Source organism: Falco biarmicus, chromosome 16, assembly GCF_023638135.1.
Source record: "Falco biarmicus isolate bFalBia1 chromosome 16, bFalBia1.pri, whole genome shotgun sequence".
Taxonomy (NCBI): Eukaryota; Metazoa; Chordata; class Aves; order Falconiformes; family Falconidae; genus Falco; species Falco biarmicus.
In genome coordinates, this window is record NC_079303.1 from 1,287,938 (window position 1) to 1,309,142 (window position 21,205).

The 21,205-nt window shown below is 55.6% G+C and overlaps 2 protein-coding genes across 16 annotated transcripts in view; one reads left to right on the plus strand and one right to left on the minus strand.

The window, feature by feature from the left end:
• Nucleotides 1–14,373, plus strand: part of PPFIA4 (PTPRF interacting protein alpha 4) — a 57,615-nt gene extending 43,242 nt beyond the window's left edge. For 4 of the 15 annotated variants that reach the window (XM_056361793.1, XM_056361792.1, XM_056361802.1 and 1 more), the window contains 17 exons: nt 789–930; nt 1,182–1,387; nt 1,820–2,060; nt 2,295–2,330; nt 2,919–3,052; nt 3,220–3,383; nt 4,022–4,118; nt 4,353–4,434; nt 4,865–5,065; nt 6,028–6,150; nt 7,302–7,328; nt 8,255–8,430; nt 9,184–9,281; nt 9,950–10,125; nt 10,353–10,421; nt 11,262–11,439; nt 12,560–14,373. In XM_056361793.1, coding sequence (XP_056217768.1) covers nt 789–930; nt 1,182–1,387; nt 1,820–2,060; nt 2,295–2,330; nt 2,919–3,052; nt 3,220–3,383; nt 4,022–4,118; nt 4,353–4,434; nt 4,865–5,065; nt 6,028–6,150; nt 7,302–7,328; nt 8,255–8,430; nt 9,184–9,281; nt 9,950–10,125; nt 10,353–10,421; nt 11,262–11,439; nt 12,560–12,618 — 2,209 coding nt within the window. In that variant the 3' untranslated portion in view covers nt 12,619–14,373. The remainder of the gene's footprint in view (nt 1–788; nt 931–1,181; nt 1,388–1,819; nt 2,061–2,294; nt 2,331–2,918; nt 3,053–3,219; nt 3,384–4,021; nt 4,119–4,352; nt 4,435–4,864; nt 5,066–6,027; nt 6,151–7,301; nt 7,329–8,254; nt 8,431–9,183; nt 9,282–9,949; nt 10,126–10,352; nt 10,422–11,261; nt 11,440–12,559) is intronic. The other 11 variants (XM_056361801.1, XM_056361806.1, XM_056361804.1 and 8 more) reach the window with 9 other exon arrangements.
• An 806-nt stretch (nt 14,374–15,179) lies between these two features.
• MYOG (myogenin) lies at nt 15,180–19,106 on the minus strand. The gene is made up of 3 exons (XM_056361809.1): nt 18,627–19,106; nt 16,062–16,143; nt 15,180–15,301 (listed from the first exon to the last, which is right to left on the minus strand). Exons 1-3 carry the CDS (start codon nt 19,104–19,106, stop codon nt 15,180–15,182), a joined length of 684 nt encoding a protein of 227 aa, XP_056217784.1.
• Nucleotides 19,107–21,205: the final 2,099 nt, after the last annotated feature.

The window sequence follows — 21,205 nt, forward strand, 5'->3', positions numbered from 1 at the left end:
GCAATGCATATAGAGAGTAATGTCCCCTTGCTCCAGGAAGGCACTTTGCTCAGCTGTCTGGTTGGGTCTTCAGGGTGAGGAGGAGCAACCAGGCAGTGTGGAGATATGCAGTGGGTACCACAGGTGGCAAAAAGTGGCCTCGTGTCCCACAGCAGCTGCTGTATTGCTCTGCCTGGCATGGGGACCCACTCCCAAGCACCAGCCCAAGCATGGAGGAGGAGGATGGAGAAGTCCCAGACAGTTTCTACTGAGAGATCCCAGAGAATGCTTATGTCCCCACACCTGGAAAATCTGTTTCAAATGAGATTTTCTTCATCAGAGTTTGGGTTTTCTTATTTCATGAGAATGTTGAACATATAAATAGAAGGAGAAAAGCAGTACATGTTGGGAGGTGCAAGCTGTTCTTGAGAGGGAGGGACAGGAAGGGACTGTTCAGCTCATGGTTTCGCAGCAGACTCACTGCGCCAGGTGGTTTTGGCCAGAGCTTGGCTGGCTGCCCCAGTGGGTACTGCAGCGAAGGGGGAGGCAGCAGCAGGCCAGGGCCCAGGGCTGAGCTTCCTACAGTCTGTGAGCACATCACCAGGGCCAGCATGGGGGAATGGGGCATCTTTTTCCAGAGCCTGGTTTTGCATCGTTTTCTGAGAGCAGGCAAGCATCGCTGGGGTGGGCATCCCAGAGTGGCCTCATCCTCCTCTGTCCTGAGCAAGCCTGAGCTGCAAGGGGAGTAGCCTGGTGATGAGGGCATCCTTGCATGGAGCAATGTCTGCAACAGGGCTCTTTCTCCCCAGATCACATATGGGCAGTGCCACGGACCTGCGCTTCCCACTGAGCGCTGTGGTCCATGCCCCCGCCGAGCCCTTCGGGACAGCCCCGGGCCTGCCTCGGGCACAGAAGGGCCGATTTGCCACCCGTCGAGAGGAGCCAGCCAAGGTAATCCATCTTCATGCCAGCATGGAGTCAGAGCTGGGGTTGGGGTCTCCTTCTGCCTTGCATGCTGGTCTCATGTGTCTCATTGCCCTCATGGGGCAATGTTATTCACCTGGTGCGTGGGGGGGGTTAGTGTGGCAGGATGGGTTTCCCATTGGGGTTGCGTTGAGTTGTAACTGTTGCGTGGAGGTCTCCAGTTTGGCTTTTGGAGACATGGGGGTGCCGAGTAGGACCAGTGGACCTTGTTCCCCCAGGACTGGGAGCAGACCCAGGCAGGCGGCGTCCTGGCCACAGGGCCTCATGCTTTCGACAGCGACCCTGAGATCTCCGATGTGGATGACGATGACCGTGAGACGCTCTTCAGCTCCATGGACGTGCTCTCCCCTGGCGGGCACTCAGACGCCCAGACATTGGCTATGATGCTCCAGGAGCAGCTGGATGCCATCAACGAGGAGATCAGGTAGTGACCATGGCCAAAACCCACCACCACCTTGCTCTGAAATGGCTCCAGGGGTGGCAGGAGGGTCTGATGCCCTAAAGTTGAGGTCCTGGTTGAGCTTCAGTCAGGGAAATGGCTCTAGGACATCCACCCACAGGGCTTGGTCTTTCCTGCACATGGCTCCCTGTCCCTCAGCTGCACCAGCGCTGGCTCACAGAAAGGTTCATTATTTAAAAAAGTCCTCCATGAATATTAAAAGAAATCGTGGTATGTCTCAGCTGTGGTTTATGTGGATCCTGATGGAACTTTGCTGCCATTCCTGGAGATAGGGCGCTTGAGTCACAACACCCAAGGTGCATTTCCCCAGGGTAGGGAGATCCTATGCTGGGAGGTGTGAGATGACTCCCCAGAAAGGTGGGGAGCCAGGAGTCCTGAGCCCTGCTGCTCTTCCAGGATGATCCAAGAGGAGAAGGAGTCCACGGAGCTCCGCGCAGAGGAGCTGGAGACCCGCGTCACGAGCGGCAGCATGGAAGGCCTCAACCTCACCCAGCTCTGCAAAAGGGCTTCCATCCCCACGTCACTGACGGCCCTGTCCCTGGCCAGCTCATCCCCACCGCTCAGTGGCCGCTCCACCCCCAAGCTCTCCTCCCGCAGCGCCGCTCAGGACCTCGACCGCATGGGGATCATGACATTGGTGAGGAGGCAGGCGCGGTGGACGGGGGGCTGGACAGGGTGTGCGCATGGCTGCCTGGGGTGGGAGCGATGCCCCGGCATCCATGTGGGTGTGCGGGAGGGTGATGTGGAACGGGGGTGCCCATGTTCGCTGTCTCCCAGCCTGGCACACCTGGCCCCGGGACTGCTCTGCGGGGGGGTTCTCCATTAACTGCCCCCCTTTCTGTGTCTCTCTCGCTTTCCCCCTTGCAATCAGCCCAGCGACTTGAGGAAGCACCGGAGGAAACTGCTAGTGAGTGGCTCCCATCCCGTTGGTTTTTGTCCAAGCCCCTTTTCCAGCCTGCTCCTGGCTTTGTCCACACCAGGTCAGGGTGCAGCAGGCGCGGGATGGAGCTGGGGACCCCAGGGATTCAGCAGGAGGATCATGGGGATCCCATAAGGTGCTTGGAGATGTGCCGGCTGGCAGCCTGGGGGGTCTGGCAGGACATGGGGAGGTTCAGAAAGCCACTGGGTCCTCAAACATTGTGTGTCCCCTCTGGCAACAGGGAGTCTTTGGGACATTCCCATCTGTGCTCCTCAGAGCCCTCTTCTGAGGGCCGGCAGCTCCTGTCTCCACACCCTGACATGGACCATGGAGCTGCATCCTCTTTTCCCCCTATTCCCAGGTTCTTGGCCATGTGGCCACATCCTCCCCATCTGCTTGGGCATCTCGAGCCATTGCCAGAGCTCTAGTTCAGGCCAATCCTGGAGCGTGGCAAAGCCTCAGGGCCCTGGTGGCTCTTTTGGCCATGCCTCCATGGAGCAAGAGAGAGGCAGGCAGCAGGGCAAGGATGGAGGTGGGCTTTGGCTGCCCAGCCTCATGGCTTCTGTACTTGTTCAGTCACCTGCAGCTCGGGACGAAAGCCGAGAGGATAAAACCACCATCAAATGTGAGACGTCCCCCCCATCCTCACCCAGGACATTGCGGCTGGAGAAGCTGGGCCACCCTGCGCTAAGTCAGGAGGATGGGAAGAGGTATGTGGAGCACCCTTTGGATCTCACACCAGTGCCTGCTCTGTTGGTTTGAGGATTTACATGGGGCAAGCGTGGGATTGTGGGACGGGCTGGGGTTTGCCATGGCTTGTGTGCTGCTCAGGAATAACCGAAAGGCTTTGCTGTTCCTCTCCCTCCTCCATCCCCAGCTCGCTGGAGGAGCAGGCCAGCAACCCCAGCAGCAACAGCAGCCAGGACTCCTTGCACAAGGGCTCCAAGAGGAAGGGGATCAAATCCTCCATCGGGCGCTTGTTCGGGAAAAAAGAGAAGGGTCGCTTGATTCAGCTGAGCAGAGAAGGGGCCACGGGGCAGGGTCCGTGAGCAGCCCTATTCCTGTGCGTGCCGGGCGGGCGTCCTCTTGGGCCAGGCTCTCTGCACGTCTCCTGGCACTGTCTGGCTTTAGGGTGCTGTTGGGGTGACAGACGGAGGAGCAGGGACACCTCTGCTGGTTTGGGGATGTTGGGGCCACTGGCTCTGGGCCCCCTGAAGCTACAGGGCCATTGGGTTCTGGTGCTTTCTGCCCCATGGCCCTTTCTGGCCTGAGCATGGGATCACTCTTAATGCTCTGCAAGAGCTGCAGTGAGGATAGTGACCCCCTGTCACTGTGCCTTATCTTTAATGTCCCCAAATCTGCTTCCCTCGCCATAGGACCTTCTTGATTTTGTAGAGCCCTTTGGTAGGACCAGCTTTTCCACTCTTAAATCCTTCTCTGCTTTGATGTTTAGCATTTTGCAATGGGAGGCATGGCAGGCAGAGATCCCCTTGGGCTTTCCAGGGATGCAGGAGGGCTATGTGGGTGGGTTGGAAATGGAGACTGTCACCTCTTGTGGTGTGATGGTGCATCCCCAACACCCTGGCATGGGGACTGTGAGAGTGCCCACACTGGCCCTGGGGGATGTCATGCTGACCCTAGGGAAATCAGGCTGACCTGAGGATGTCTTGCTTGCCCAGCAGTGCTGCTGACCGAGATGGAGGTGGGCATGCAGGACCCTCTGGGACTTGGCAAGCTGGGTGCTCAGGCCGAGAAGGATCGGCGCCTGCGGAAGAAGTGAGTGAACCTTCTTCCCTGCCCCAGCAAAAAAATGTCCTGCCCAATGGCTGAGAAGCAGGGGCAGCATGGGACTGGAAAAGGCCTCTCATCTTCACCTTCTCTTGAGCCCTGTTAGCTCCTTTATTGCTTTGCTACCAGCTGGTTCTTATTGCCCATGGTCTACTCACTTTCAGGAGCCCCTTTCCCCAACAAGCCCCCAATAAATGACTCTTGTGCTTCTGTTCCCTCCAGGCACGAACTCCTGGAAGAGGCTCGGAGGAAAGGATTGCCCTTTGCTCACTGGGATGGCCCCACTGTTGTCTCCTGGCTGGAGGTGAGGCAGAGTGTACCTGTGCATCGTCCCCATGCACCAATGGCTTTGCAGTCACTGCTGGTCTGTAGTGTGCTCCCCCAAGAGCGGTACAGCACCCCACAGTCCCACCATGCTTGGTCCATGCACATGGTTGGTGGTTACAAAACCGCGGGAAACAGAGCAGATCCCCAGATCCCTCACATATTCTGTACAGTTGTGATTTGAGTAGAGCTTTGAGTTGAAAGGCTTGGTGGGTGCTCTTTCCCTGTGCTGTGTCCGTCAGATATAGGGATGCTGGGGTGCCTGCAGGCCATCTGTGCAAGCTACAAACAAAAATGGAGCCCCATGTGGGTTTATTGATATTGAGCTTCAAAGAGGATGACCTTGATCCTGCCGGCGGTAGTTAGAGGGGGTCTGTCAGGCAGTCACCAGCTTTGCCCTGTTTTGGCAGCTCTGGGTGGGGATGCCAGCCTGGTATGTTGCCGCTTGCCGAGCCAACGTGAAGAGCGGAGCCATCATGTCGGCCCTGTCTGACACTGAGATCCAGAGGGAGATCGGCATCAGCAATGCGTTGCATCGCCTGAAACTGCGTCTGGCCATCCAGGAGATGGTCTCACTTACGAGCCCCTCAGCACCACCCACCTCACGGACGGTAAGTGCTCCGTGCTACAGACCCTCCATGGAGCAGGACAACGCACTGGTTTCCCTCCTTCCTCTGGCTCGTTGTGACCACAGTGGTCCATCGGTCACCAGGGAGTCCCAGTGTTGCAGGCAGACGTGGCCGTGGAGGGGGTGACGTTCCCTCATGGGCCAGTCAAATCACCAGACACTTGTCCTCAGGCACAAAGATCTTTTATGACCATCGAGTGTGAAGCACTTTCCTGTCTTGAGGCACCAGCAAATGCTCTTTTCCTCACACTGTGAGACTGTCAGCAAGAGGCTGACCCTGCTGAGCAGCCCGCGAAGAGCAAAGCTCGGGGACGGTCTGCCCTGGAGAGGATAAAATCCCATCCAAACAGCATGTGTGTGATTTACAGGGCCAACTCAGTTATGCACAGCCTTTTTCTCAATACCAGCCTTTTCCTGGGATCACGTGAAATTCCTGGGGCAAATCAGAGCAACTGCAGGTCCCAGTTTTGCCCTGGATAGAACATGGAGCAGATGGAGGGATCGTGTCTTGTACTGGTCCCCAAACCCCTCGAGGGGTTAATGGTGCCCCAGTAATGTCAAGACACATCTGTAGAAATGCAGCCAGCAGAAGGAAAGGCCCCAAGCGTGCTGTGTCCCTTCAGCTGGCCGTGGCTGGGCTCACAGCTGTTAGAGACAAGCCTGCAGGCTCCATGAGCGTAACACCAAAGTATAAAGGCAGCCAAAGGGCCAGTGGTCCTTGCTGCGCTCTCTGTGGCTGCACGGACAGCCCAGGGTTCCCACGGGCAGCAGGGTGCCACCAGCCTGAGCTGCAAGGACGCTGCAAGACCTCCCCAGTACAGCTTCAAGTGCAAGGGTGGCCTGATCCTCCATCAGCCTGAGCCAGGCTTATTTCCAGCACGGTTGTGAACTGAGGCCGTGGCTCCATGGTGGTTTACCCTGACCACTCTGCTCTTTTCCCTGCAGTCCTCTGGAAATGTCTGGGTCACCCACGAGGAGATGGAGAACATGGCGACTTCCACCAAGACGGTGAGGCTGACTGGCCCCACTGCTGCTGCACAGCGTATCAGTTACCGAGCTGAGCTCCGGGTGTGCATTAACACACTAAACCCCGGGAGGGAAGGGGATCTTTGCTGCATCTCGTGTGTCAGCTCTTGGCCAGCACTGTGCACCTGTTTGGAAAACATCTTTCAACCTTTAATATCCCAACAATTTCTAAAACTGGCTTAAAAACCATCAGATGCATTTTCCTTTGTCAAGCCCCAGTGGGTTTTGCTGGGTTTCTAGAGTGGCTTGTCTTGTCTGTTGTGAGTTAGAGGAAAGAACTGAAAGACAAAAAACGAGAGTGATCTCAAGATGGATGCGTGAGATTGAGTCCCACATTGGCCACTCTGCACCCAGAGAGGTCGCTGTCTAATCTCCCATTGACCTTAGCACACCCAAACATTGTCCCCACTGTCTGTCCCTACCACTGGCTGGTAGCTTGGGGTCCCTCGGAGGGATGTGGCTATGCTTCCAGAAGCTCTGGCTCCTTTGGAGAGGTGTAGCCGTGCTCCCCTCTCTGCAACTGAAAACATGGGCCCCACGACCATGTCTCAGAGCAGGAGCAGCATTTTGGATTTGTTGTGTGAATTAGGCATTTTTTTGAAGCTTTTGTCTGCTGGTAGCACAGACTTGTAACTGGCAGATGCCTTTTGGGAAAGGAAAGCTCAGAGGCACGGCAGGGGTGTGACACTTTCCCTTGGTGGGTTTTGTGAGGTTGAGCAAAACCAGCACAGGTTGACAAGGGAGGAAATAGCTACAAAATTGGTGAATTGGGTTGAGCAGCCCCTCTGGGGGTTGTGACCCGTGAGCTGAAGCTTGGGTTTCTCTCTGCATCCATCGGTCTTTGGGGAACCCAAGAAGTGCCCATATTTCCCAGGGAAGATGTATGAGCCCCAGTGTCTGTTCCATCTCCAGCCCAAGGCCCATCTGGAAAGCCTCATCCCGTATCCTCCTCACTTGTCTAAGAGATGGGGTGAAACCTGTACCCATCAGGGTCGGGGCGTCCCCAGCACCCTGCTGACAAGGCTGAGCTCCCTGACCGTGCAGCCATGAGACCAGCCCCCATCCCTTCTGGGTCACGCTGTGCCGAGGGGTCCCACGCTCAGCATGCATGGCACGCGATTTCATGGTGCAGGGCCGCTGGGTACTGACTTTACCTGTCCTTTCTGTTGACATGCTGCATGTGTCACACTTAGGACACAGAGGAAGGCAGCTGGGCACAGGTGAGGTCCCATGTTACGCTTTTCTGTGGGCGGTAAATGGGGTGGTTATGGGAGGGAGAGCTGGACATCACGGGGCACATGGGAGATGAGCTTGGGGCATCAGTGTTCACCCGGTCTTTGTTGGAGTCTGAACCTGCGCCCTGTGGTTGCTCCTCTGAGCCATCTTTCAAGTACAGGGTGGTCCTCCTGGTGGTCCTCCTGGGACCTTGCATCAACCAGTGTCATCTGCTTCAGGCAGAGTGGCTTTTTCTAGGACCTCCCCTGTAAGATACAGACGCTGCGTTAAAAAAAACCACCGACACCCTGCATGGGAGACAGGTTTCTAGCTGCACAGACATTTAGTGTTCACCTTTCTTTTAGCCCCAAGTTCAGGATACGAACCATTCTCATTAACTGAAAGGTGGGAGGGAAGAGTCCTGCTTGGATCCATCTCTTCTGGTTTTATCACTCTCAAATGTTTTACTTTTCTTCTGGTGGGTTTTATTTTATTTTTGGACCCAGGATCAGCTTCTGCCCAAAACCTGTTATTTTCATTTTTAAGTCATAAAGCAGATCTTTTGGTGATTTCTAAGCTTCTTAAAAATCAATTGGAAATGCACTGAAACCTTTTTCTTAGTTGTTTCAGCTTTCATGAATATACTTTTTCCAGAAGCAGCTAGTCATAAAGTCCAACTATCCATTATGCTTGCTTTTTGGCTACTGCCTTGTCTCCTTGGGGGACACCAGCAGGACACAGACCATGGCCAACAGGACTGTTCCCTTCAGTTCCTTTGATAGAAACTGGGGTTAAACTCCTCTGGCCTAGGTTTGGTCCTTAGGACAGCGACCCCCAGGCTGCAGCACTGAAACTGTCACTGGTTTCCTAGGAGTCTGCAGCTCCACCAAGCCATGGTTTCTCCCTAGCTTCTCCATTTGCTTCTCCACAGACACTGGCCTATGGGGACATGAACCACGAGTGGATTGGGAACGAGTGGCTGCCCAGCTTGGGTCTCCCGCAATATCGCAGCTACTTCATGGAGTGTCTTGTTGATGCACGGATGCTGGACCACCTCACCAAGAAAGATCTCAGAGTGCACTTGAAGATGGTGGATAGCTTCCACCGGTGAGTCCTCTCCTTTGGGAGGTCACTGGGGTGCAGTGTCTGCACATGGAGCAGAGGATGGGGCAATCTGAGGGGTTGTCCCATCTTGGCCTGCCCTGGTGCTCTAGGCTAAACTCAACCACCTGGTCTGGAGCAGCTCATATGGGCTAATGTTCTCCTTCATCATACTCCTTGCAGCAAAACTGCAGAGGATCAAGCCTTCTCCTGGCTGTGGAGCAAACCTTGGGCTCATCCCACCTGGTACCCCACTGGCAGGCAGAGCAGTCATCTGCCAGCAGCCCAGCTTGGAGAAGGCTTATGCCATCCCAACCACCCGGCTCAGACACCAGTATCCAGCCCTGTCATGGGATACCACCGTCCACCCTGGCCCACGGGTGGTATCCGTGGCCCTGCCAGGGGCCCCCTGCTCTGGGGATGAGCCCTTTGCCCTGGAGCAGCCCCATGGGCTGGTTCTCCCTTCCCCCTCCTGCCACCAAGCACGGAGTACCGATTTTTGGATCCATGCGCTCTCAGGCAGGTAGAACAGGGTAAAACTGGTGGAGTGGGGAATTACCATGGAAGTGAAGGACATTCCTGATTTTCCAGCTAAGATCTTCCCTTTGGGTTGTGTCTGTAGTGACCCAACCCTGAAGTGAAGCATCCTTTGGGGTCAGAGCAAGCAGGGAAGTGGGTCCCTCTGCAGGTCCCTCCGAGCCACCCAACGCACGACGCTGAGCCCTCGTGAGGGTTGGGTAACATCTCATGTCCTTGCAGCACCAGCCTGCAGTACGGCATCATGTGCCTGAAGAGGCTCAACTACGACCGCAAAGAGCTCGAGAGGAGGCGAGAAGAGACCCAACATGAAATCAAAGGTCAGCAGCCACGTACACAATCCAGCTCTGGAAAAGGAGATGAGAAACCTCCCAAGAGATGCCCAGTGATGGTCTCTCTCCTATCCCTTACTTTTAACTGCATTTGCCTTGGAAAAATCGTGATTTCTGAGCAACAGAACAGCCACAAGGCTGTTCTCCAGTGGGGAGCTCCCTGCAGTATTTCCCCCAAGAGATTGCTCCAAGCGCCTTTACGCAGCTTACTCCAGTCAGGCATGAGGAGGGAGGAAGGGTGTCAAAACAGAATAGATCCAGTCCGAGCATCATCAGATCATCTTACCCTGCCTATTTCAGATGCTCAGGACACCCTGCAGCTTGCTCAGCCTCCCCTTCCTCGTTGGCTGTCCTGAGATTCCCTGCGCATCTGGCTGCTGCTTAGATTACATCTCATTATTGATAATGCCCCTAATTACACCAGCAGCCGTGGGTTCTTAGGATTAATTTTCACAGTTGTTTTCTGCCTGTTATTTCAGCATTTAGTTTGGTAAATTGAAGTGAGCTGTTCCTGGCACTTGAGCACCCAGTACTGCTGCTGGCTCAGGAAAGAGAGTCCCAGGATCAGCCTGGGGCAGTGCAAAAGGGATTCCAGACATCATCAGGCTCCCGCACAACCCTGAGCTGGCCCTGAACATGCCCTCTCTCTTTTGCAGATGTGTTGGTGTGGACCAATGACCAGGTCATTCACTGGATCCAATCCATTGGGCTTCGCGAGTATGCAAACAACCTCGTTGAGAGCGGGGTGCATGGGGCGCTCCTGGCCCTTGATGAGAACTTCGACCACAACAGTCTGGCACTCGTGTTGCAAATCCCCACGCAGAACACGCAGGTAAGAGCAGCATCCTTGGGGGATTTTGGAGGAGGGTAGCCAGCATGGGACATGGCTGCGATGGAACTCCACCAGTCCCACCAACCTGGCTCTACCTTTCAAAGGAGAGCACTCGGATGGCATGTGGACTTTCCCTCTGTCATTCTCAGGCTTTCCTGAGTTTGTGCTGGAAACCATTTCCATCGATGGGGAATGCTCATTTCTTGTTAATTTTTTGTTAATTTCAGGCTCGACAAGTGCTGGAGAGGGAGTTTAACAACCTGCTCGCCTTGGGCACAGATCGGAGGCTGGACGATGTGAGTACCAAACCTCCTATGTCCAGATCATGCTGAGCACCTCTTCTTGTGCAAGAAACAGGAGAAAGAGGACCACTGATCTCCCCCTCCTTGTCCAGGGGTGTCAAATAGTGCGTCACGGGCTCTCTAGAGCAGTCGCATGAGCAGTATCAGTGGAATAAGCTAAAGCTATTAGACAAGGCCCCAAGGAATGTGCTGCCAGGCTGCGGAGGCAGGTGAGGAAGAGCCTTGTGCATCATTTCGAGCCTCACGCTCAGGGGGCTGAGTTTCAAGCAGGCTCACCTGGCTTTCCTTGCCAGCTGCTTTAATGTTGCCATTTGGAGTCACAGATATTCTGGGCATGGCACATCTGCAGTGGTGGGTTAGAGATGCCCTGTTAAGCAGCCAGAAAACTGTTCACGTTGAGTCACTGAAGGCTGGAATTCATCTAGATCTCTCCGATGTGTAACTTTCCTCACTAAGATATGATAGCAGAGCTAGTCAGGGCTCTTTTCAGAGCATGGAGGGAAGCAAGCACTTCCAGATGCCATCACCTGGCCAAGGTTAGATGCATCCCTTGGGGTCTTTACTGAGCCATGTGTGTTGATGTCTCCAAGGCATCTTTGCAGGCAGGCTGGAGAGAAGAAATGGGCAAGCTGGAAAGGATAAAGCTTATGTCATGGGATCCCGGAGACGTCTCCTATGTCCTTGGTCCAGTTTGATGACACACTTCTGCAATGGTAGAGTTGGCCCTCATGTACAAGCCCACCCTTGTTAGGTGGAAGTAGTGCTAGTGTGTCACAGAGGGAGAAGGTCCTGCTGCCACAGCTGCCGGGCCCATAACCTGCTCCTCCCTCACAGGGTGATGACAAGACCTTCCGTCGAACCCCGTCCTGGCGAAAGCGCTTCCGCCCACGAGACGTTCACAGCATCAACATGCTCAGTGGCTCAGCCGAGACGCTGCCCGCCGGCTTCCGTGTCACCAGCGTGGTGCCCCTGCCCCCTCCATCCGCCTCTGCCAAGAAAATGCCCCCGGAAGGTAGGTCACCCCCATCCGCCCAGGGTCCTCTCGCACCCCTGCTCAGACCTCATGGTGAATATGGGGATTGATGTGCCACCAGGAGAGGAGAGGGAGCGAGGCTTGATCACCTGTGATGCTGAATCCGTGTGATCCATGAGCCATTGTCTGCTGTAAATGATATTTTCAGACTCTGGTCTGGTGTGTGATTTCTTTGTTTTGAATTGCCAGGACAAGGGAGAGGGCTGGACTGGGGATATGTTCACTCACCCTGGGTCTGGCATCCAGGTCTGAGCCTGTTGGGGTAGCACTGGGGGCTGTCAGGGAGCAGCAGCCCACTCTGGGCCAGTCTTGTCCATCCAGCCTTTTGGGACCCATCCCCAAAGGGACAGAATTAACCAGCTCAATCCAGTCTGAGCGCTGCTGAGCAGCCCCTCTCCCAGGCTGGCAGGGACCTGCTGTGGCTCGCTTGCTGCCTGTGCTGCTGGCTGTCGTGTTTTAGCTGAGCACGCACGTCCCCACCACACGACTCCTCTCTACAAGGTATTTTGGTCCCTTCCAAAGCTGTAGGAAGGCACAAGCTCCAGCTGGTTTGTCCCCTGGACCAGGCACCCTGGTGCCCCTGTCCCAAGCCACCCACCACATCCCCAGTGGTGCAGAGCTGGCTTCAACAGGCTCAGAAATGAATGTGTGAATGAGAATTAAAAAGTTATGCTTTCACCTTCTGGCCCCAAACTCCAGGCTCAGCTCTCCTCCTGCCTCCAGATTTGCTCAAATTTCACAGCTTTTCACCCAGTGCTTTGGGTCAAACCTGTTCAACCCTTTCCACCCCATCCCTGGGAGCTGCAGTTCCCACCCAGCTGATGACAATGAAACCTGGGACAAAATCCCTGGGTCTGACAGCACCCAGACATGGGTAGCAGGGTGCTCGCTGGCCGAGAGTGGGGATGGCAAGTGGCAACTTGCCACATACCCTGGAGCCTTGAGAGCATCAGAGCTGGGCAAACATGCCTTTTCCTTTGACCCTCATCTCCATTTGGCGTCAGCACACAGATACTACCTAACAAATATTTTGGTGGAAAGCTGAGGGCTAATTGGAGCAGTTGCTAATTGCATGCTCTGCTCTTTGACTCACTTCCAGTTGGTGCCTCTGGGTCGCCAAGGCTGGAGACCTCCACGGTCCGGACATATTCCTGCTGAGGGTCAGCGTGACAGGAACCAGCCCAGCCCTGGGTAAGTGCGAGGAGGACCAAGGCCTCGGAGCTGGATGGGGACCGAGAGGAGAGCATGAGGCCCAGCGTCCTCTGTCCAGCATCACCCAGGCAGGGTGTCTGCCTTCAACAGGTTTGCCTTGCCATGGAGGACCATGGAGACCTCAGTGGTGGGGGAACAGCCCACCGCTGCTGCCTGAGGTTTACAGGACCTTGAGATGATGCAGGAGGGATGCTCAGCATCCCAACCATGTACGGTTTGTCCAGTCCTCGGACAGACAGCTCCACTGGGGACCCCAGAATGCCATCCTAGATGGGGGGTCCCACTGGGGTGAGGGAAGGATAGTCAAGCACTTCAAAGATGCTCCTGGGATCCTGCTGTACCCTGGGGCATGGTTCCCCTGTGCCAGGAAGATTCATTACTGACTGCATCTGGGTTTGCTGGCCTGTGGGTGCACGGGTGGAGGTGTGCCGCCATCCTCACAGGGCCTTTCCCACTTTGTTTCTCAGCACATCCCCACTATCAGTATGGCCACGTGCTGGCTGCCTTTCAGGACAAGAGCCCAGCCTGCACCTGTTCCTTGGCCCAAACCAACAAACGCTGCAGTCTCGCTGCGGTGGACCGAAAAGGATGCTCTCCCTTCTGCTTGTGCACCCCACCGCTTCCCCCAGCTCCCCATGGCTCCCGCCTGAGGCTTGTCCACCCACCTCTCCCCACACTGGCCGGGCTTTGGGTGCGCTTGCTGGGTGCCTGCTCCGTCGCTGGCAGAAGCGTGGTGCAATCACGGAGCAGCAGAGACACCCCAAAAGCGGGCTGCAATATTTGGAAACCTTTCTCCTGCCTGGTTCATGTTGCCAATACACCATGGGCTGCTGCACTGACTCATCTGAGCCCCCTTGGGCATCAGGAATTCTGCTGCCCACAGGACTTGAAGCCAAGGAAGATTCAGGCTCGTGAAAATCCTCACACCGGGGTGGCCAGGCAGGGAGCTGCCCCCAGCGGGGGCCAGTGCCAGTGCCAGGGTCGGTGCTGCATGGGGTGGAGCAGAGACCAGCCATCGTAGGGGCGAGGAGGGTGGCTGTCTGCCAGGGTGCAGGTGGTCAGGGTGCTGCATTTTGGGGTGCTGCCAGATGCCATGTAGAGGGGAGGCTGTGCCTGCACGACGGGTCCATGAAGGGCTGCGTGGGGAAGGGCTGGAACCGCCCCATAGGCTCACTGCTGGCCGGGACGGTACCCAGCACCCACAGGAGAGGGGACCTTCCTTGGGCACCTGGGGAGACACAGCGGGGGGCACCCCCCGCCCCGGGACGTGCCCATCCCTTCCCCTCTGGGACCAGAGGAGATGCTCTCCTCTCCTGCCTCCAGGCTGTGGGCAGGGATCAATCCAGGAGGCCCTTCACTCTTCCCATTTCTTCCCCGTAGGGTAGGATCTCTTCGTCTCCTTATGCCACGTTTGCCTTGTGTGGCCCCTATTTCTGATGTGATATTTATTGATGGCTGGAATGACCTTATACTTATCATGTGCTGTCTGGAAGTGCAATATCTGAGAGGCTATACAGTCACGATGTCTTTTCAGTGTATTATTTGCCTAATACAGTATTAAATATTTTTTTAATTTGAAGAGTCAGTGAGCCCTTTATATCAATGCCCTACTTCTTTCGTCATATTATTGGTACTGCATGGACTCCAAACCCTGGATCGGGTCAGGAAAGGATGTATGTGTGTTCCAATAAACAAGATTTTAAAACAGTGCTGGCTTGAGCCTTCTTTCTAGAGCCCAAATTAAAAATACAATTAATCTTTAGCTCCCCCAAGAGTTTTTGGGGCACAGGGCTGAGCCACAGTTGCAGACTAGTGAGATCACTGTTCTCTGCAGGGCTGATTTGAGTGTGGGGCATCCAGTTCCACCGCTGAGTGACCACACTGGAGTCCAGCTGGATTTTCTGATATGGAGAAATCCCCAACCTGGGAATTAGGGCAGACCTGCACAGAGGCGAACAGGAGTAAAGGAAGCCCCGAGCAGTTCAAACAAGAATGCCTTTATTTAAAAAAAAAAAATCCAAATAAGTTAGCAAAAATAATAATTAAAAAAAAAATGGCAACTCCACACAGCGTTCAGTAGAAAAGACAGCTCGGGCAGCCTCCGCGGGGCTCAGCACCCGCAGGACACCAGCTGGAGAGAGACGTTGGTCAAAGAGCATCTTGGAAAAAAATTAGCAAGCGAACCCAGCACACACATTGGCCCCCAAAAACCGATCGCCCCGGACAGGGAGTGAAGTGGAACCCAACACCGGGCGGCCGCCCTCACGGGAACCAGGGCCGCTGCCAGCATGGGGCTGCAGCGCTGCCGACATCCCACCTCTCCCTATTATTTTTTTCTAGCTGGCTGGGCAGGAGCGTTTCACAAGGAGTGGGGAAGGAGGCAAGTGGTTTCAGCGGTGCAGTCCACAATGCCGGAGAGGTAAATACAATTTCCAGTGGCTGGACCCTTCCGGCATCTTATTCCCACTCCATTACCAGCTCGAAGAGCCACCGGGGTTTGCGCTGGCTCAGTTTTGAACCCGCTCCTCCTGGAACGTCACGGCCACGTCCTCCACAGCGATGCTCTCCACGATGGAGGAGAGCGAGTGGAGGTTGCGGTCCTCCACCGCATCGTCAGCCAGGAGGTGATCTGCAGGGAGGAAGGGGATGATCACGCTGCTGGGGACGGGGACCATGTGCTGGGGATGGCTCCTGGCTCCGTGCAGGGGGGACCCAGTGATCCCTGCACAGATGGAGTGACCAGGGCACCCACTCCCAGCTCCCACCCTGCGGGGAAGTGACACCTTCCCCTGGAGAGTGAAACTTTTGGACACTTTTTAGCTTTTATTCCTCATTGGAAAATAAGATTTAAGTTTCTGCCTTCTGGGGAAAAAAAAAACAGGTGGATTTGGTGGGGGTGGGGATAACTGCAATAATGGAAAAAAAAAAAATAGCAGCTGCAGAGTGGGGCATGGGGACGGAAAGGGAGCCGGGGCAGCGACACGCAGTGATGCCCAGCACCGCAGCCAGCAAAACCAAGCCAAAGGGTGGCAACAGATGAACCCTTGATGGGGACCAAGTTGCTGGGGCCCTGAGCTGCTGCCATCCAACTGCTCGGCTCCTCAGAGCAGGCGTCTTGGAGAAATCAGGCAGTGGGAAAAGCCTGAACTCACCAAGCACTGAGCCAAGGCAGTGCTGGACTATTTATGAGCCTGGGGGGAGCTCATGTCTTTGCAAAAGTGGGGTGGGGAGGGAAGGACAAGGTTCCTTTTGTCCTCCACATTGAGCATCTCCTCTTGGGGGGTTGGCTTAGCAATGTTCTGCTCCAGAGCTGAGGTGTCCCCTGCTGCTGCCCCCGCCCCGGAGCCCGGTGTCACTGCAGGATGCGGGACAAGGTGGGGGGACCTTACCTGCAGGGTTGGTGCTGAACTCCAGCTGGCTGCTCCACTCGGGACTGCAGGATGAGCTGCCGGATCCGCACTCGCTGGCCGCCTGCAAGGAGCAGAGATGCTGACCATGGCTGTCACCTCCTCCAGCCTGGCCAAACCCCAGCAGCCACCCCAGAAACACCCTGGGGTGCCCAGTCACCTCAGCACAGCATCCCTGCAGGGGTGGGCACATCCCTCCCCACCTGCAAGCAGCTGGAGGAGCCAACAGCATTCGGGGTCCCCAGGACCCATCCGGGCCAGATGCTTCCTTAACCATAAAGGCTGAAAAATCTCCCTTTTGGGCTCTGGACAGAGGAGAAATGGGGCCATCTGCTCACTGCAGGTGAGAAAAATGTCTCTTCATCTGGTGACTATGAGAAAGGGCTAGAGATGGAGCAATGTCCTTGAGCAAACCAGTTTTTTGCTGAAAATCATCTAATCAGGCTTATAAAAAATGACACACAGGCTGGACACTCTCAGGCCATCCCAAGGGGATTTCTGGGGAAGATCTTTTTGCAGTCTGATTTGTGGATTTGGGGCCTAACTCTGCTATTGCAGAGGGAAGAGCTGACAGCCTGAAAAATGAGAGTGTTACTCAGCAAAGCTCTGAAGTAACTTTCTTTGTGTGTGTCTTTATCTGGAAGTGATGCTGGCTGGGGTTAAACCCAAAATACAATTTATAGGAGCAACCCCAAGGACCCAGCTATACATAGCAGCCTCGAAATGGTACTTTGGGTCTACAAGCTCACGGCAGCACAGGCTAATTAATTAACACTTGGATTTATTTCCCACTGAAGTAGGAAATTCTTGCAGATTTTTTTCCCCCAAAAAATCCTGGATTTTGCACTCAGTATGTGAACCCCTGGCTATGCCTCAGAGAAGGGATGGCTCGGGGCAGCAGTGACATGGGAACTGCTCAGTGTGGTTTTGGGCGCATTTGCAGGGGCAGCCAACAAATACACCCAGGTGGGTACATTGGGATTACACCGGGAAGTCTCAAGAATATACAGGATGGAGCCTAAAAGCTTTTTCAGTCCTTTATTCAGCTCTAAATGTTGGGCTACCTGGGTACCTGCCGGTTTGGTCCTTAAATCCTTTAGTCTGAAAGGGGATAATCCCCTGTGTAGCCCTGTCCGTGCCTCTTGTAAAGTCCTTCTGTATCTATAGCTACGCCTGTATCAATATCTCTATATCTATCAATATAGCTATAGTTCTATCCATATCTATACATCTATATCTACTTCTACGTCTATATAATCTATATCATCAATGCTTATACCTATATGTACATCTACATCTATCTGTATCATCTATATCATCACTACCTGTATTGTCTATAGCTACCTACACATTTCCGTGTCCAAAGCCTCAGAGCAGAGGGTAGTGCACGCCCAGACACCCAGCCCAGAAATCAGAGGGCAGATGAAAATATCTTTCAAAAACTTGGTTAAATGACCAAAATCTTGCAGCGCGACCGGACTTGGCTTGCGGCATCTCTGCCTGGGGCTGCGGCAAGACACACCCGCTGCGAGCATCCTCATCCTCGCCTGGCTCACCGATCAGCACCTTTGGCCAGAGAAACCCGAGGTGGCCCCGTGCTGACCCCCTCGTCCCCTGCCTGTCCCCTGCCTGGGGGTGCTGTGCCACGCTGACCACCAGAGCAAGTCCCCTTGCCCCAGCATGTCGTGGCCCTGGCAATTGCATGGCAGTGGGCGAGCGGGAAGCGAGGCTGCGGGTGTTGTGCCCAGGAGCACCGATCCCTGCGGAGCGCCGCGGGCGGCAGCAGGTTGTGACCCCCCAGCGGTGTCTGGTCGGAGGCTTTGTGGGATGGGCTGCCCTGAGCCTTTACAGGGAGAAACCAGGAGTGTGTGTGTGTGTGCCTGTGAGCAGGGGAATTTAATTTAATTTTATATTTTATTTACTTTATTTTCTCTCATTTTAATTCATTTCATTATTTAATTTTATTCCATTTTATTTTCTCTTAATTTATTTATTTTGATTTTATGTTATTTCTTTCATTTTCACCTTTATTATCCCTTCCAAGCCCAGGCACAGGTGTCACACCCAGTGCAGTGCCCAGCACTGAAGCATGCAGCCCCCAGTACATCCATACACAGGGAGAGACCACCAGTGGCCCCTTTACCCAGGGGTTTGAGCACCCAGTCGGGACTGGATCAATGTCACCCCGTGCCTTTACCCAGGAGACATTCACCAGCCCACGACAGCAGCACCTGCCTTGCCCCCGGGGCTGGGGGGTCCCACTCCTCCCAGCAGAGTGCCCCAGAGCTGCCCAGGGTGTCTCTTTCTGGGATCACCCCCATAAAACATCACCCCCATAGAGCATCACCCCCATATGGCATCACCCCCATAGAGCATCTCCCCCCTATGGCACCACCCCCATAGAGCATCACCCCCATATGGCATCACCCCCATAGAGCATCTCCCCCCTATGGCATCACCCCCATAGAGCATCACCCCCATAAGGCATGACCCCCACGCTGGTCCCCAGCCCTGGTGTGGGATGCGGGGCTGCACGACGGCACTTACCCCGGGCTGGGCAGCAGCGGGGCGGAAGCGCAGGTCCCTCTGCTCCCGCTCCTGCTGGTTGAGGGTGCTGAGCAAGCTCTGCAGGCGCTCGATGTACTGGATGGCACTGCGCAGGATCTCCACCTTGGGCAGCCGCTGGTTGGGGTTGAGCAAGGTGCTGCGTTTCAGCGCCTCGAAGGCTTCGTTCACTTTCTTCAACCTGCGTTTCTCCCGCAGGGTGGCCGCCCGCCGCCGGTCGATGGAGACCGTCTTCCTCTTGCACACCTTGCAGGCCCAGGGCAGGCACTGCCCGGGGCAGTGCTCAGGCAGCGCTGAGTCCTTCTCCTCCAAAGCCACCCTGCCCTCGGGACACAGGGCCACCTCGGGCCGCTCGGGGTACGCTGCCGGCTCGTAGCCCTGCAAGCGGGAGCCCAGGAAATTTTCCCCATCGTAAAACCTCTGATCCGGGAAAAAGTAAGGGTTGGTCTCAAAGAGCTCCATGGGCGCCCGGGCAGCTCAGGGACGTGTGCGCGGCTTGGGGATGGCTGCTCCCTCTCCCCACGCCAACTGGTTGGTGCCATTTAAACCCCAGCGCTGGCATTAAATCACAGAGATAAATATAGAAAACCTAAAGGAAACCTGAGCCCACCCTAAGCTGCTGCCTCACATCAAAACTTGTCCATCTGATTTCATGTGCTCTCCCTGCGGGGATTACGCTGCCCGGACCGTGGCTGCTCTAGGGGGGCTGGGGGGGCTGGCACAGTGGGGAGGGCAGCCCGGCCGCCCCGTAAACAAGGGCTTTGTTTGAGCCCAGAGGTGCCACCAGGGCCGCGGGTGGCTGCCAGCTCCCCCCAGCATTCCTGCCTCATCTGGTCCCTTCAGTTATGGCAGGGCTGGGGCAGCCCACGGTGGCCTCGTGGCCCTGCCCGGCTGGGCACCCGCACCCCTTCCTGGCTGCCACCTGCCATCCCACAGCACCCCGGATCCATCCCTTCTCCGTGGTCAGACCCGACACCAGCACAGCATCCTCTGCTGCTTGGCCTTTGCCCCCTGCCACCCCGCACTGCCCCACGCCGCTCCCGCTCACCCCCCGTATTTCCCATGGCCCCATCCTGCATGGGAAAGTGCTACTGCATGTCGCATGTTGCAACATAAAGGCTGAGGCTGTGGAGAAGCGGAGGAATTTAGCCCCGAAGCGATGTCCCACTGCAGGGACGACCCTGCAGCCCTTTCCCCATGGGCACCCCTGGCCACGCAGCACCCATCCCCTGCCAGCCACTGGGCACCCCTCCTGCTGTCCTGCAGGAACAGAGCGGGCAGGATGGTGCCAGGCTCAGCCCTTCCTCCGCTGCGGGCTTCCTGAAGGTTCCTGGCCAAGTCCCTTATCCCAGAGTGGCATTTTTGGTACAAAATCCATGTTCATGGCCCTTCCCAGGCACCAGACCCAAAGGACACCTCCTCCTGTGTGTCTCCATGCCCCACCAGAGCAGCCTAGCTGGGCTGGATCCCCTCCTGCCCCAGCAGGCTCATCCCAGCTGGTCTCTGGTACCGGCCCCTGTACATGTGGATAACCAAAGCCCCAGCACCATCCTGCCGCACCCGTCCCCAGCAAAGACACGTTGCTCCCATGTTCCCAATGGGGAAACTGAGGCACCATCATGGGCACTGCCTGAGTAGCAGCATGGGTGTGTTTTTAACCCATCCCCAGCCCTTCTCTACTGACTCCAACCTCTTGACCATGTCTCTCCAGCTTTGTCTTTAATTCAGAAGGGATTTATTTTTTTCCATCAGGAACGTCAGAAACCATCTCCCATCTCCTCCTATTCCTGCTCCAGGCCAGATTCCAGCCGAGGGATCGGTCAGTGGAAAGAATGTCAGCAAAGAGCAGGGCCAACCCTGCCGGGATTTTCCTTCCCCAAATCCCCCCCTCCCCAGAGAGGCTGTGCCGCAGTGCATTCCCCACACCCACTACCAGCACCCTGGCTCACTTCGGGTTGATTTCTAGCCTTTTTGGAACCTGCCACAATGCTTTTCTCTCTTTGCAGTGACTTGTTTGGGCCCAGAAGCCTTATAACACATCCTCACACCGATTTCAGCTCTCCCAGGGTCTCAGCCCTGGGGGTTTGCTGACCCCATGGTTTTAGCATCCATAAAAAATCTGCAGTAAGGAAAGCAGGACCCTCACCCTCAAGGGTCACCCTCGGCACAGCCCGTGTGCTCCTCAGGGTTAACCAAACCCCCAAATGCTCAAGAAGGAAAGAAATCAGAGCACTGGCTTGTCCCCTGCTTAGGATGACAGCACTAAAGCAGTGAGGAAGGGGCATGATTCGCCCTGAGAGCCTGCAGAGGGGCCAGTGGCAGGTGTGAAGCCACTGGGAGGGAAAACCTGAGCCCGAGGGCTTCACAGCAGCATGTCAAGCAGTTTGCCTCACTGATGGAGACCTTTACAGTGGCACTTGGTGGAGGACATGACCCAAGTGAGCCCCTCGAGCTGCAGCCAGGTCCCTGGGTGAGGGATGCCTGCAGGACCACCCTGGCTCTGCCATATAAACGGGCTTTTTGTAATGGCAAGGGTGTGTTTGGAGGATGAGGAACCCGGC

Bases quoted from the DNA above. Each gene is read 5' to 3' on its own strand.
- MYOG (XM_056361809.1), bottom strand. From the start codon at position 19,106: ATGGAGCTCTTTGAGACCAACCCTTACTTTTTCCCGGATCAGAGGTTT. The intron at 16,144-18,626 runs GTAAGTGCCGTC...TGCTCCTTGCAG, and splicing joins CCGCTGCTGCCCAGCCCGGG to GCGGCCAGCGAGTGCGGATC. The intron at 15,302-16,061 runs GTAAGGTCCCCC...TCCTCCCTGCAG, and splicing joins GTTCAGCACCAACCCTGCAG to ATCACCTCCTGGCTGACGAT.